The following is a 12,971-nucleotide window of genomic DNA, read 5'->3' as shown; positions in this document are numbered from 1 at the left end:
AAATTTTACTGACAGTAAAGTAAAACTACACTGATTGTTTGGAAAGCTGAACCAATATTGAATTTTGTACAGTTGCTTGATATTTAAGGATCTGAGATGTGTCGAAATTCCATGACTGAAATACTTCTATTTCTCCTTAGGTATGGAGTAAATGTGCTTGTTGACATAGTTATAGCTCAATCTTTAACTAAGGAAGGAAGAGACAAGCTGCCTTACAAGACTACAGCGTGTCCAGTTTTCTGCTCAGACCTCCTGTCGGCCACAATGAGAGGTTACTACATCAGTAAGAATCTGGGCCTGGTGGGGCTTGTACTGGGGGCTGGAGCTGTGCTTACTATTCTAGGTTTGTCCATTGCCCTCAACCGGGAGAAGGCCAGGAAATGGGAAAAGCCTTGCAGTGGATCAACAGGCATCTCCACCGTGCCTACACCAAGTGGCACTCCAACCAACACCTCCTCCCCGTCGACCACCCCCCTGGCTCCCATGGAGCCCTGGGAACGCTACAGACTACCGGACTCCGTGGTTCCAATCTCCTATAATGTTACACTTTGGCCTCAGTTGGAGCCTAATGAAGACGGCCTGTACATCTTCACAGGATACTCAACGGTGGTATTTACCTGTGTGAAGACGACCGACCTGATCCTCATCCATGCCAACAAGCTGAACTTCACCTACTTCATGGGCCACCACGCAATGATATCAAGCCTGGACGGAACTACGGCGGTCAACACAAGGAGGTCTTGGTTGGTTGAGAAGACGGAGTATCTGGTCATTCAGCTGGCTGGCAGATTAGCAGCTGGAAAGTCTTATGTACTTCATACAAAGTTCCAAGGAGAACTTGCAGATGACCTGGAAGGCTTCTATAGAAGTGAATATGTTGAGGATGGCATAAATAAGTAAGCAATCATGTTGTAAAGTAATAAGATCACAGCCAAATTTAGAAAAGGTTTTAATTTTTCAAGAAGTCAATCAAAGAAGGTTGAATCAGCTCATCTGGATACAACGTTGTATCCAGATGAGCTGATTCAACCTTCTTTGATTTTCTTGCCTGGATTATTGAGCATGCATCAACACATTTTGCAAGAAGTGTTAGTCATGGTTTTTTGCACACTGACTGTTCTCTTTAGTTAAAGTTAATTTTCTTGCTTACATTGTTCCACTTGGATTATGTGCCACCAGAACCATGTTGCTCCAGTGTTAATATTTCTCCAGGGTTGTAGCCACCTCTCAGATGCAGGCAACATACGCCAGGAAAGTGTTCCCCTGCTTTGATGAGCCAGCCATGAAAGCCATCTTCAACATCACCCTCATCCACGACAGAGGCACCGTGGCTCTGTCCAACAGCAGGGAAAGTGGTCAGTTTCAAGTAGACAGATTCCTGTTTACACATGAAATTGCCAGATAGAAGCTAATACATCATATTCAAAGATTGTGGCTTTCAGGTTAAAGTCTTGACTGTCGAGGTCAGGCTGCAATCAGCTCAGTGCACTGAACAGAACAGAACAGTGGTTGAGGCTATGAGGGTGAATAGTGTCAAATGTCTCTAGTCAAGTCATTTATTTGTAAATTACTGTTATCATCAGCAGGTCCATAGCCACTTATGAATGGAACCAAGGACACAAATACAAGTAACAATAAGAGGGAACCAAAGTCTTGCAGATTTTAAGATTTGGGGTTACAGCATATGTGTTTGCATATGTGTGTGTGTGTGTGTGAGAACGTGACGATGAGTGTTGGTTTCCATCTTTAGATAGACTATCTGAGGCGACGTGTTTCTAGAAAATGAATTACGAGATGCCTTTGATGCTTACAGACTGAGACAGAGTCCACCCTGCTTTCCCTCTCCAGAGACTGTTGACACGGTCATTGACGGCATCGCTGTCAGAAAAACAACTTTTGAGCCCACGGCGAGGATGTCCACATACCTGCTTGCCTTCATCGTGTGTAACTTCAGCTACATTGAATCAGTGAAAAATGGCAATGTGATGGTGAGAAAGGGATATTTTCAGATCTCATCGTATTAAAATATCGTTTTTCTTCATTACATTTGACATTTTGCAGCATTTACGAGCAGACAATACAAACAAGGTCAAGGGTTGGAACCACAGCACCCTCTTTCATCTTTAAATGGTCATGGATTGTAGAGAAGCACTAGGAAATAGATTAAAACAAGAATAGGGATTTTTTTTCTTCAGCTGCTCATTATTAAAAGTGACTGCATTCTTTTCAGGTTCGAATCTGGGCTCGAAGGAAAGCCATCTCAGAAGGGCAGGGTGACTATGCTCATAATGTGACAGGACCCATTCTGAAATTCTATGAGCGCTACTACAATGCAACATACCCCCTCTCTAAGTCAGGTATGGTCACCCTACATTAAGACCACTGGTCAAAGATTTAACACAAATTAAATGAAGTCACTACCAGCACTGCAATACTCACCGTTTAACCACCACACGCTGTAGCAGAGATCCACTATCTGCAGATGTTCTGTTTTCAAACTTTCCAGTTACGTGCCTGTATTGTTTACTGCACACAAAGATATTCATTACTGTGGGTGTCTGGGTAGTGTAATGGTCTATTCCGTTGCCCACCAACATACCTCCGGCATGGTCGGGCGTCCATACATACAAAATTGGCTGTGTCTGCTGGTGTGAAGCCGGATGTGGGTATGCGTCCTGGTCACTGCACTAGTGCCTCCTCTGGTCGGTTGGGGCGCCTGTTGAGGGGGGGGGAAGAGTTGTGTGACCCTCCCACGCGCTACGTCCCCCTGGTGAAACTCCTCACTGTCAAGTGAAAAGAAGCAGCTGGTGACTCCACGTGTATTGGAGGAGGCATGTGGTAGTCTGCAGCCCTCCCCGGTGGAGCAGCGACTGGGACAGCTCGGAAGAGTGGAGTAATTGGCCGGATACAATTGGGGAGAAAAAGGGGGGAACCCCCCCCCCCAAAAAGATATTCATTATTGCCCAAGTCACTTGACTCCCCTGCCATCCTGATAATCAAAGATATGCAGAAACTCTTATGGCCAGCGCACACCAGTGTAAAAGCAGAGCATTGAGTCAAATATCTTGAGTCAAGTGCCGCCTGTAAATGCCAGCTGATGTCTTTCAAATATGAAAGATGCTGTATTAAGCACCGCTCTTCAAAACCAGCAAAAAAAAAAAAAAAAAAACAGAAAATGAAGGTTTTTAGGAGTGTTGAGGTCTGGGAGTTGAACAGCATTCTGAGCATATGACGCTCGTCAAATAGATGCACATCAACTCAAGGCAAGCTGTCACCAGTATAAGGGCTTCATATTGAAATAAACAGGACCGTTCTCTTTGACAAACATCAGCCGGTGTGTGCCTGCCTTCAGATTCTCAGCTTTTTAGTTATTCTCAGACACCGTTTGTCCTCCTACTTTAGAATGACAAAATGAGACCCATCAAATAGCGACACAAGTTTCATGGACACGGCAAAGCGATACAGCACAACACAACACAACACAACACAACACAACACAACACAACACAACACAACACAACGCAGCTAGACACAACCACACAGCTAAGCACGGTATAACAGAATGGAGCATAATGCCACGTCTATCATGGTGGACGTCATTTACACCCAAAGCTTATTGGATCAAAAGCATGGCTGTTCCGATTCTGAGTCACTTGAGTTTGCGTTGCTCTCAATGTTCTCTTCTCCAGACCAGATAGCGCTTCCTGACTTTAACGCAGGAGCAATGGAGAACTGGGGCCTGGTGACCTACAGGGAGACTGCCCTGCTCTATGACCCCGCCATCTCCTCCAATGGAAACAAAGAGAGAGTGACCACTGTCATCTCCCATGAGCTCGCTCACATGGTAGGCCACGATCTTTTCTGTATGCACACTAGAGCTTTTCAAACCTCACGCTAGTAAAACAATCTCCAGAAGAAAAGCTAAGGATTTACTTCGTATAATTCAAGTTTAATCCAATATTTCCTATAATCAACCTTAATTACAATGAGGGAAATTTATGAGTAGGATGGGTTTGGCATCCTAAATCTCGGCTGTAGTACATGTATATGGACTTGGCCTTGAGTCTACATTTTGAAGGTCTTGGTCTCATCTTGGACTTCACTGCATAATGACTCGGACTTGGCTCAGTCTCAGACTGTGGACTCATGAGAATGTTTCAAGACAATTCAAGTACAAGACTTGAAAGTGATAATCTCGAACTTCTTCATATAATAAAATGTCCCTTTTGTTACTACTTAGCACTGACTCTGGTAAAACAATCATGATTCACCTCACCCTCACTTCCGCAAAGCCTTTGCTTCTGAAAGTGGTTGCATTGTAAAAAATGGTGTTGGTACAACACTTTCCGTGAAAAAGATTCAAGGTGCTATGATATTTACTTGTTAGAAGTGGCTCGTCCACCAGAGGATAGGTAGAATTTCCTCTCTCGTGGACCGATCAGAGAAAACCACTGCTTGGTCCAACAAAGATAGTACAGAATAGTAACAGTCATTTATTTAGCTACCGAGCAGTGATTGCCCACCAGAGAGAATAAAGGGGAACTTTTTCTTCGTTGGACCAACTAGAGAGAAGCATCAAAGAGGAAACTAGGAAAAGTAATACTGTAGAATCGTATTTCTTCAGAAAATCTGATCTCTGAAATGACGCCATCATCCCTGCCAGCATCAGCCATCAACACAGTAACAAGAGACCCTTGTGGAACAGATCAATCGTGCTCCTGAGCAGACATGTCTAAAGGCTGTAGTGTAAAAGGCTATGTCATTTATAGGTCTGGAACATCTATAAGCCAGCACAAATTCAGTTTTTTCCTCCTCAATTAAAAATGTGTGCTTTTGTTAGCCAAAACTGGATGATCTGGAATTGTTTATTTGTTTCTAGGAAAACTGACTCACCAATACTTAATGCCCCCCCCCCCCAAAAAAAAACAACTTTGGGGACCTTCCTGATTTCAGTTACAGTTCTGTGGTTAGCTAGCTGGCTGTGTGCTTCCATTGCCAACGTGTCTGTGTTTTTTTCCTCAGTGGTTTGGTAACCTGGTGACTCTGAGGTGGTGGAATGATCTGTGGCTCAATGAAGGCTTTGCCTCCTATGTGGAGTACCTTGGAGCTGACCATGTTGAGCCCACCTGGAATATTGTAAGAATCATATCTGTGCCTAAGACAGTTAAATGGTGAATCCACATAAAATTAAGACAAACATTTTTTACAGACAGGTTGTACTGGGCGGTAGGGAAAATATTATCATTCACTTATTTTTTTGTTGAATGTTTTGTACTCATAATTAAAAGGCTATGGCACAAAGGTTAGCTGCCAAGCTAAAGCTTTGAATTTTTACTGGGCTTGCTACTGACTCAGTGTGTTGCTATGGTTACAGCGTATGAATTTAGGACAGAGATTTAACTTGAACCGTATAACGTCTGTATTAAAGGGTTTTAACGTATACCCACTGGCCAATCAGAGACCATTATTCTCTGTGCCCATGATATAACTAAGTGATAATCCCACATGTACAACAAGATGTGCATTAAAGGAATTTAACGGATTATGCAGAGCCAAAGAACACCGTTAAAATCCTATACACCATGTCTTGATACATGCTTAATAATCCAGGTAAGGAAATCCCAATAATGAATGAAATTCTAACTCATTCGCTGATCCTGTGTCATCCAAACAGACACTCTGAATAAGACCGACACAGTAACTTTTCTTGAGTCAGTCCACCCTCATTGCATGGCAGTGCATAAATGCAGTTTTCAAGGGGTCAGCCCTATGTTCCCTTAGCCCTGTGGGCACTGGCGTAACATATTTATTACGGGCCCTGGTGCAAGCAACCCTCGTAGACCCCCCTCCCCCCCGTCTCTCTCTCACTCGCTCACACACACACACACCACCACCACCACCATAGGTGGGTTTAGTAAGTAATTTTAGTAATTTATTTGTATTGCACCTTTCACAGATATACAATCACAAAGTGCTTCACAGCATAAAATATAACAAATAAAATAGAAATATCAAAGTAACGGACAAAGTTTACACAGATGAGTTATTGTAAAGGTCAGTACGTCAAAGATTGGCTACAATTCAGAACCACGGAGAGCGGACGCACCACGGACAGAGTTTGGAAACCTAAACAGACGGTCTCTAAATCACATCAGTCGACAAGGCAATGAAACAAGTCAACAAAGCAACTAGGCAGTAATATAGCTAATAGCCTTTTCATTCGACAGTAACAGGGGAGCACACATCAGACTCAAAACCTGCTAGATTGCATGGTTTGGCACGCACGCAGCACACATTTCAGCTTTCCTTTTTTTCCTTGCTCTCCTTCCTCTTTTTACATCCACTTTTATGTGTGTAACTGATGCTTGATTGCTTGATTTTATTCTTCTAACGTTACTTAGGTAGGCTAGATAGGTAAATGATATTGCGCGCTAAACAAGCTATAATCACATGCTCAAAACAGACGCGTAAGATTGGACTAGGACAATACATGCAGAAATATTGACGGGCCCCCCCCTAGCGACGGGCCCTGGTACCACTGCACCGGCTGCACCACCTATATTTACGCCAGTGCCTGTGGGTTAGCTATCGAATAAGTTACACACTGGTAAAGGTTAGGTTAAGGTAAGTGTTGGGTTAAGGTTAGGGTTAGGTAGAGGTTGAGGTTAAGTCTGGTTAAGGTAGGTTAGGTTAAGTTTAGGCAAGTTCAATGAAACTGGGCTGAGGGAACATAGACACGTTCCTGTTTTCAAGTATAAAATTGTACTTTATGATTCGTTCAGTCCTAAAGAAAACGTGAGAAATGGCAAATCAAATGACTTCCAAAGCAGCGGCATGGTGGTGCAGTGGTTAGCGCGGTCGCCTCACAGCAAGAAGGCCCTGGGTTTGAGCCCCGGGTTAGTCCAACCTTGGGGATCGTCCCGGGTCGTCATCTGTGTGGAGTTTGCATGTTCTCCCCGTGTCTGCGTGGGTTTCCTCCGGGTGCTCCGGTTTCCTCCCACAGTCCAAAGACATGTAGGTCAGGTGAATCGGCCATACTGAATTGTCCCTAGATGTGAATGTGTGTGTGTGTGTGGGCCCTGTGATGGAACGGCGGCCTGTCCAGGGTGTCTCCCCGCCTGCCGCCCAATGACTGCTGGGATAGGCTCCAGCATCCCCACGACCCTGAGAGCAGGACAGGCGGTTTGGATAATGGATGGATGGATGACTTCCAAAGCATAGGGGCTCTGATTACCACGGAACACTGGCTTGTAAGGGCACTATGGAAGCACTAAGGGTTGCCTGAATTGAAATAATGTTTGGGGTAACAGACAGATGATGGCTCGTGTTTGTTAAACCAGCTCTTTGTTTTGCCACAGAAAGACCAGATCATTCTCTATGACATTCATCGAGTGTTTGCTGTCGACGCTCTGGCTTCCTCTCACCCGCTGTCCTGTCGAGAGGATGAAGTGAACGACCCAGCTCAGATCAGCGAGATGTTCAACACCATCTCCTACAGCAAGGTGCTCCTTTATCCACAATATACTTCCTATGGGAATTGATAGTATCTTTTGTTACGAGTGCATATCGACATGGGGATAACTCTTTAATGGGTCCCGGGGCCATATCCGAAGACTTTGCAACTGAATTACTTAGATGATGAAATGTGAAGTTGTGGTACGCACTGGCTCAAGATTTTAGAGATACACAATGATGACGTTCATGTAATGGGTTATTTTGCAATGGAGTGCTTTATATTGCCTGAGGAATAATAAGTTTTTACCTGTTTCCCTATCTGTTGTCAATATCAGGACAACATTTGTTCTTAAAGTTGCTCTCATCCAATACAGGCCTGGTTTTTCACAGGGAGGCACTCAAGTGATGGACCGAAGAATGACAACCTGTGACAACCTGTTGCTGTTGTAAATCCTGTTGCAGTTTTAAATGCAAAGAATAATTTACTCTGACACTAAAACATTCATTTCTTTTTCCCTTTTCACGGTATTTTATTCGCTAAATCATTAAAAGAAGTCTGGAGCCTGAAAACATTGTCTATTGTGCAAAAAAAAAAAAAAGGCATGCATCTCGAAAAGGCATGATAATACTCAACCTGATATGCACTCTTGCATGCACTCTCGATCCAGAGTGTTACCAACTGGCTGTATGATGCCAGCTGAGACTGTCCTCCACCAAAAAAACCACCCCATAGGTCGTTTGTACAAGCAGCTTATTACGACCTATAGTTACGTTTTAAGCTACTTCCTCGCGGTCGGCCGTAATTATAATACGTTACTTTACCTGTAACAATAAGCAATCTCCTTCCATAAACTATCGTGAGAACGAATATTAATGAGAAAAAACAAAGTTTCATGTCACACGGTGGTTATAATCTTCACGCTAGCTGACTTTCTAACTTGTGGCTAACTTTGACTTAGCTCTTATAACGTTATTCATAGGTAAACATACTGCCAATAGCAATCTTAGTTACTATACTAGACGGCGAAACAACACAAAAATGCACTGACTACATATTCTAGTGTTCTCAAATTGTTTTAAAAACCCACAATGCAAAGAGGCCAAAGGTATCTGTGGCAATATATCCTGCCGCCCTTAAGGGGCGCTAATTTAGGAAACGCTCCCATGGGTCGTATTAGAGGACAAACGACCTATGTGGAGGTATGGGTTGGAGGACTTGTTGTGCCAGTTAGTAACATTCAGATTTATCCGGTAATTGCTGTCTCTCTTGTAAGTTGCTTTGCGTAGAAGCATCTACTCAATGAGTAAATGTATATGTATATATACATTTACATACAACTTAGACATTGTAAGGCTGTGGTTTTCACATTCTGTGAATCATCACCTGATACTTCAACACTGTTCTAATGACACATTAGCATTTGCTCATTAGTCCCAGCTCTCAGGAAACCCGAAGCTAAAAAAAATAAAAAATAAAAAGGCAATACAAGTTGCTAGCATCTGTTTGCATATTAAGCTCAATCAGTACACATTTTGACTGATATGTTTTTCTTGACACTAAACAGAGTACTCTTAGCTTCTATGTGAATTTGTAACGGCCCCCTCCCATTCTGCAGGGGGCGGCGGTGGTTCGAATGCTGTCCGAGTTTCTGACAGAGCCCGTGTTTGCTAGAGGCCTCAGTGTAAGTATCAACTTTATTTAAAGGCGTCTTCCCAAACTCTACTGTTACAAAAGGAGGTGTGTGCGTACGGTGAATACAAGGTGTGTTTTCAGCAATTGCTTAATGCATTTAATGGTTGTTGGCTGCCTGCCTGTATTTCTGTCTGACTAGCTGTCTTAACTCTTCTTGCTTGAGGAGAAGGTTGTGAAATGTATCTCCCTTCAAGGCAAATTCTGCATTACAATCTGGGTCTTGTTTTTGTTGTTTTGCCATTGTGTGTATTGGTTATGATGATATCGTTTTACTCACTGGCTTCATTGTGGAGATTTTGGCCATTTTGGAAAGAGCACTCAAAATGTATGAACAACTTTTCTAGTTGTAGGCGGGTGCGAAACGAAAGATGACACTTTCGCGGGCTTTTGGAGGAACGCCCACATTTACTAACTATTTTCTTAGTTTGAGCAGGAAGACTGTGTTGCCTTCAAATGAAGACTAATCTTATCAATGTCCTATCTAGGGAGGATATTTGAAGGCTACGTGCTTTTAATTAACCTAGATACTCATTCATTTTCTTTTTCGATTTTTGCCCCTTTTTCTCCCCAATTGTACCCCGGCCAATTACCCCACTCTTCCGAGCCATCCCGGTTGCTGCTCCCCTCCCTCCACCGATCCGGGGAGGGCTGCAGACTACCACAAGACTCCTCCGATACATGTGGAGTCGCCAGCTGCTTCTTTTCACCTGACAGTGAGGAGTTTCGCCAGGGGGATGTAGCGCGTGGGAAGCTCACGCTATTCCCCCCAGTTCCCCCTCCCCCCTGAACAGGCGCCCCGACCGACCAGAGGAGGCGCTAGTGCAGCGACCAGGACACATACCCACATCCGGCTTCCCAACCGCAGACATTGCCAGTTGTGTCTGTAAGGATGCCTGACCAAGCCGTAGGTAACACGGGGATTCGAACCGGCGAGCCCCGTGTTGGTAGGCAACTGAGTAAACCATTACGCTACCCAGACACCTGATATTCACTCATTTCTGTCAGTGTTGACACATCATGTAAATCTATGGGCAAAACACTTAGAAATTGCATAACAATCACACAAGTGAATACGGAATAGACAATAAAACCTTAATTCTCAAAGGTTGTGGCTAAACACAAAGTTGAAGTAGATTACATTTCAATTCTATATAAGACATTATTAGGATTCAAGTCATTATGAGATAATGCATTAAATGATTGATTTTAAAGAAAATCGATACAATAATGGTCATTTGGCAATGTCAATAACTAAGACGCTTCTCCTACCTTACTAGACGGTTAAACAGTTAATTCACATTATGTCTTTATGCATGCTCAATAATCCAGGTATAGAAATCACAGAAAGGTGAATCAGTACACCTGGACCCAAAGTTTAGTGGGAGACAGACATGTCCAGAACTAGGGAAAGTTACATTTATACCATGAACTCTAAAAAAATTATGACCGTAGATAAGATTACCACCATTTGGCAAAGGCTACAAGGAAGGGATTTGGATGTGTGTGTGCGCGCACGCATGCAGTGGCGAACCGTGGCCCTGCTTCAGTAGGACCACATGGGGCAATAAAAAATCAAACAGCAATAAAACTAATAGCCAGACTCCTGTCACATGGAAGTTCGGCATATAAAAGGGTTCTTTGCCCGAACTGGCTTCACAGCACACAAAGGTGATTCCAGAAAACATTATAATCCAGCTTGTAGCATACCCCTCTGGTCAATCGTTTACAAACACACTAAAAATAATTTACAGATGCCTCATTAGAACAGCAGACGTCAGCAAAAGTTGCGTAATTTCGAGATAGAATAAAAATAGAGAAAACCAGCCGATTATTGAAAAAAAAAGCTGCGTACTCACCAACTGAAGATCACAAAGTCCATCCTGCGGTCCTTTTTAACAAAGTGTGCAGTTGCTGGGTCCTACAGTTTGTTCTTTGACTTCAACTCCACAGGAAGTTCTTTCTCAACTGAGATTAAAGCCAAGGCTGACAGACGAGCCTGTCCAGGGCTGTTTCTTGTGTAGGTTTTTATCCTTTTCAGTGCTGAGATTGTCCTCTCCACAGAAGCTGTGGACACTGGGATGGTTAACACCAGGCAAGTGAGAAGGTGGAGTTGGGACATACTTTCGGTCAGTCCCTTTTGCTGGAGAAAGTGGAGGAGATCAGAAGGGCTCCATCCTTCGAAGTCACACATAGCGTACATTACACATAGCTCAGTCTTCAGATGGGATATGTCGAAGTGGCACCCATAACGTTCCTCCAGACTGCAGAGAGCTGTGTTGGAGAAGCTCTGCCTATATGAAGTAAACTGCTGTGGGTCTAGTAGTGCAAGAAACAAGAGTCTCTCATGGTTTCTGAACCTGTCCTTCACCTGTGTGTGCAGGTTGTCCAATATCCCACTGTGTAGTTGTTGGTAATGAGTGCGCATGTCATCCTGTGCTCCAGCCTGCCACCTTCTGGGTACCCCAGTCTTACCATCTGTTTCCTCATAGATGGCATGGAAGCTCACCTTCTCCCTCTCAATGGTGTCACAAAAGTCACTAATCCTCTTCAGACAAAAATGCATGTCCAACACTTTAGTCTGCAGAATGTCAAACAGTACATCCGGGTGTGCAAAGATGGAATTGAAGTCAGCCAGAAGGAAACGAAACTTGAAGCTGGGCGTACGATTGACATACCCATCCGCACAGCAAACGCTGTCAGCATCAAAGCCCTCGTGATGATCTACAATGTGCTCAAACACCTCTTGTAGCTCTTCTGTCCTTTTGTACACTGTTGACCAAGTGAGATGAATATGTCCACCTTTTTGAGGCCCACTCTGGTTAGTCGGCGCTGCCATATATCATCCAATGATTTTTTTGCGTTTAGGTGATCTTGAGAAAAACGCTGCCAGGCCACAGAGATGGGTAAAAAAGATTTGCATTCCCTGATCTTTGCAACACCTTGACACATGGCCAAATTCAGTATGTGCGCATAGCAGTGAATGAAAAATTTGGGACTGCTCCCGTTACCCTGGCCTGAACTCCATGTGGGCTAGAGGCCATCACTGCAGCTCTATCATAACACCGAGCAACTACTTTTGAAGTGCATCTGACCTCATGAAGAAAAGCAAGAATGCGAGCTTCAACAGCCTCCACCCGCTTGTCCGCAGTGACGTCCTCAAATCTGAAAAACCTCTCCTTCACGCCACTGTCAGTGACGTAACGTAACACAAGTGACATCTGTGCTGAGTTACTCATGTTGGTTGTCTCATCAACCATGACCACTACAAATGGTGTGTTCCTCACTTCATCTTTCATTGCATCCCATAACACCTTGGCAGTGGCACTGATCAGGTCATTCTGGATTTTGCTTGATGATGTACCAGCAAACACCTTAGATGTTGCCAGATGACATCTTAGCTCACTGTCATATTCAGCTAAGTAGTCCAACTCCAAATAATTCCCCTTGTTCACCGATTTTCTGCTCTCATCATATCCTCGAAACAGTATTTCTTGCTTCCCCAAAAAACACCACAGTGTGGATGAGCCGTTTCAAAATCTCCGTTCTGTCTCACCTATGGGCAGAGATATGCGTCACTAGAAACTGAATTCGAATCATTTATATTTTTGGATTTGAATTGATCAACTTGAATAACTGCATAAAAAACAGAATTTGAATCACATAGTTTGAATTTGTATTGTTTAACTTGAATAACTGCATTGAAAAACTGAATCTGAACTAGCGTGGGCTGTAACTTCAGAATCATGTGACCCTGTAGGCATTTTTGAGGAAAAGTGGGTAACCAGCATTTTTTGAAAGTTCAAAAAACCAGACCAAACCAGAA

At 43.6% G+C, this 12,971-nt stretch overlaps 1 protein-coding gene across 1 annotated transcript in view; it reads left to right on the top strand.

Annotated features, from left to right (window-relative positions):
* Positions 1 to 264: 264 nt before the first annotated feature.
* The window catches only part of LOC130112102 (aminopeptidase N-like), a 32,921-nt gene continuing 20,214 nt past the window's right edge, over positions 265 to 12,971 (top strand). The window contains exons 1-8 of the mRNA XM_056279399.1: positions 265 to 896; positions 1,213 to 1,355; positions 1,849 to 1,988; positions 2,231 to 2,357; positions 3,690 to 3,844; positions 5,023 to 5,136; positions 7,359 to 7,502; positions 9,072 to 9,137. Of these exons, the coding sequence (XP_056135374.1) occupies positions 265 to 896; positions 1,213 to 1,355; positions 1,849 to 1,988; positions 2,231 to 2,357; positions 3,690 to 3,844; positions 5,023 to 5,136; positions 7,359 to 7,502; positions 9,072 to 9,137 (1,521 nt within the window). The remainder of the gene's footprint in view (positions 897 to 1,212; positions 1,356 to 1,848; positions 1,989 to 2,230; positions 2,358 to 3,689; positions 3,845 to 5,022; positions 5,137 to 7,358; positions 7,503 to 9,071; positions 9,138 to 12,971) is intronic.

This window comes from Lampris incognitus, chromosome 4 (genome assembly GCF_029633865.1).
Source record: "Lampris incognitus isolate fLamInc1 chromosome 4, fLamInc1.hap2, whole genome shotgun sequence".
Taxonomy (NCBI): domain Eukaryota; kingdom Metazoa; phylum Chordata; class Actinopteri; order Lampriformes; family Lampridae; genus Lampris; species Lampris incognitus.
Note: the sequence above shows the minus strand (reverse complement) of the source record. Positions and strands in the feature narration are given on the sequence as shown.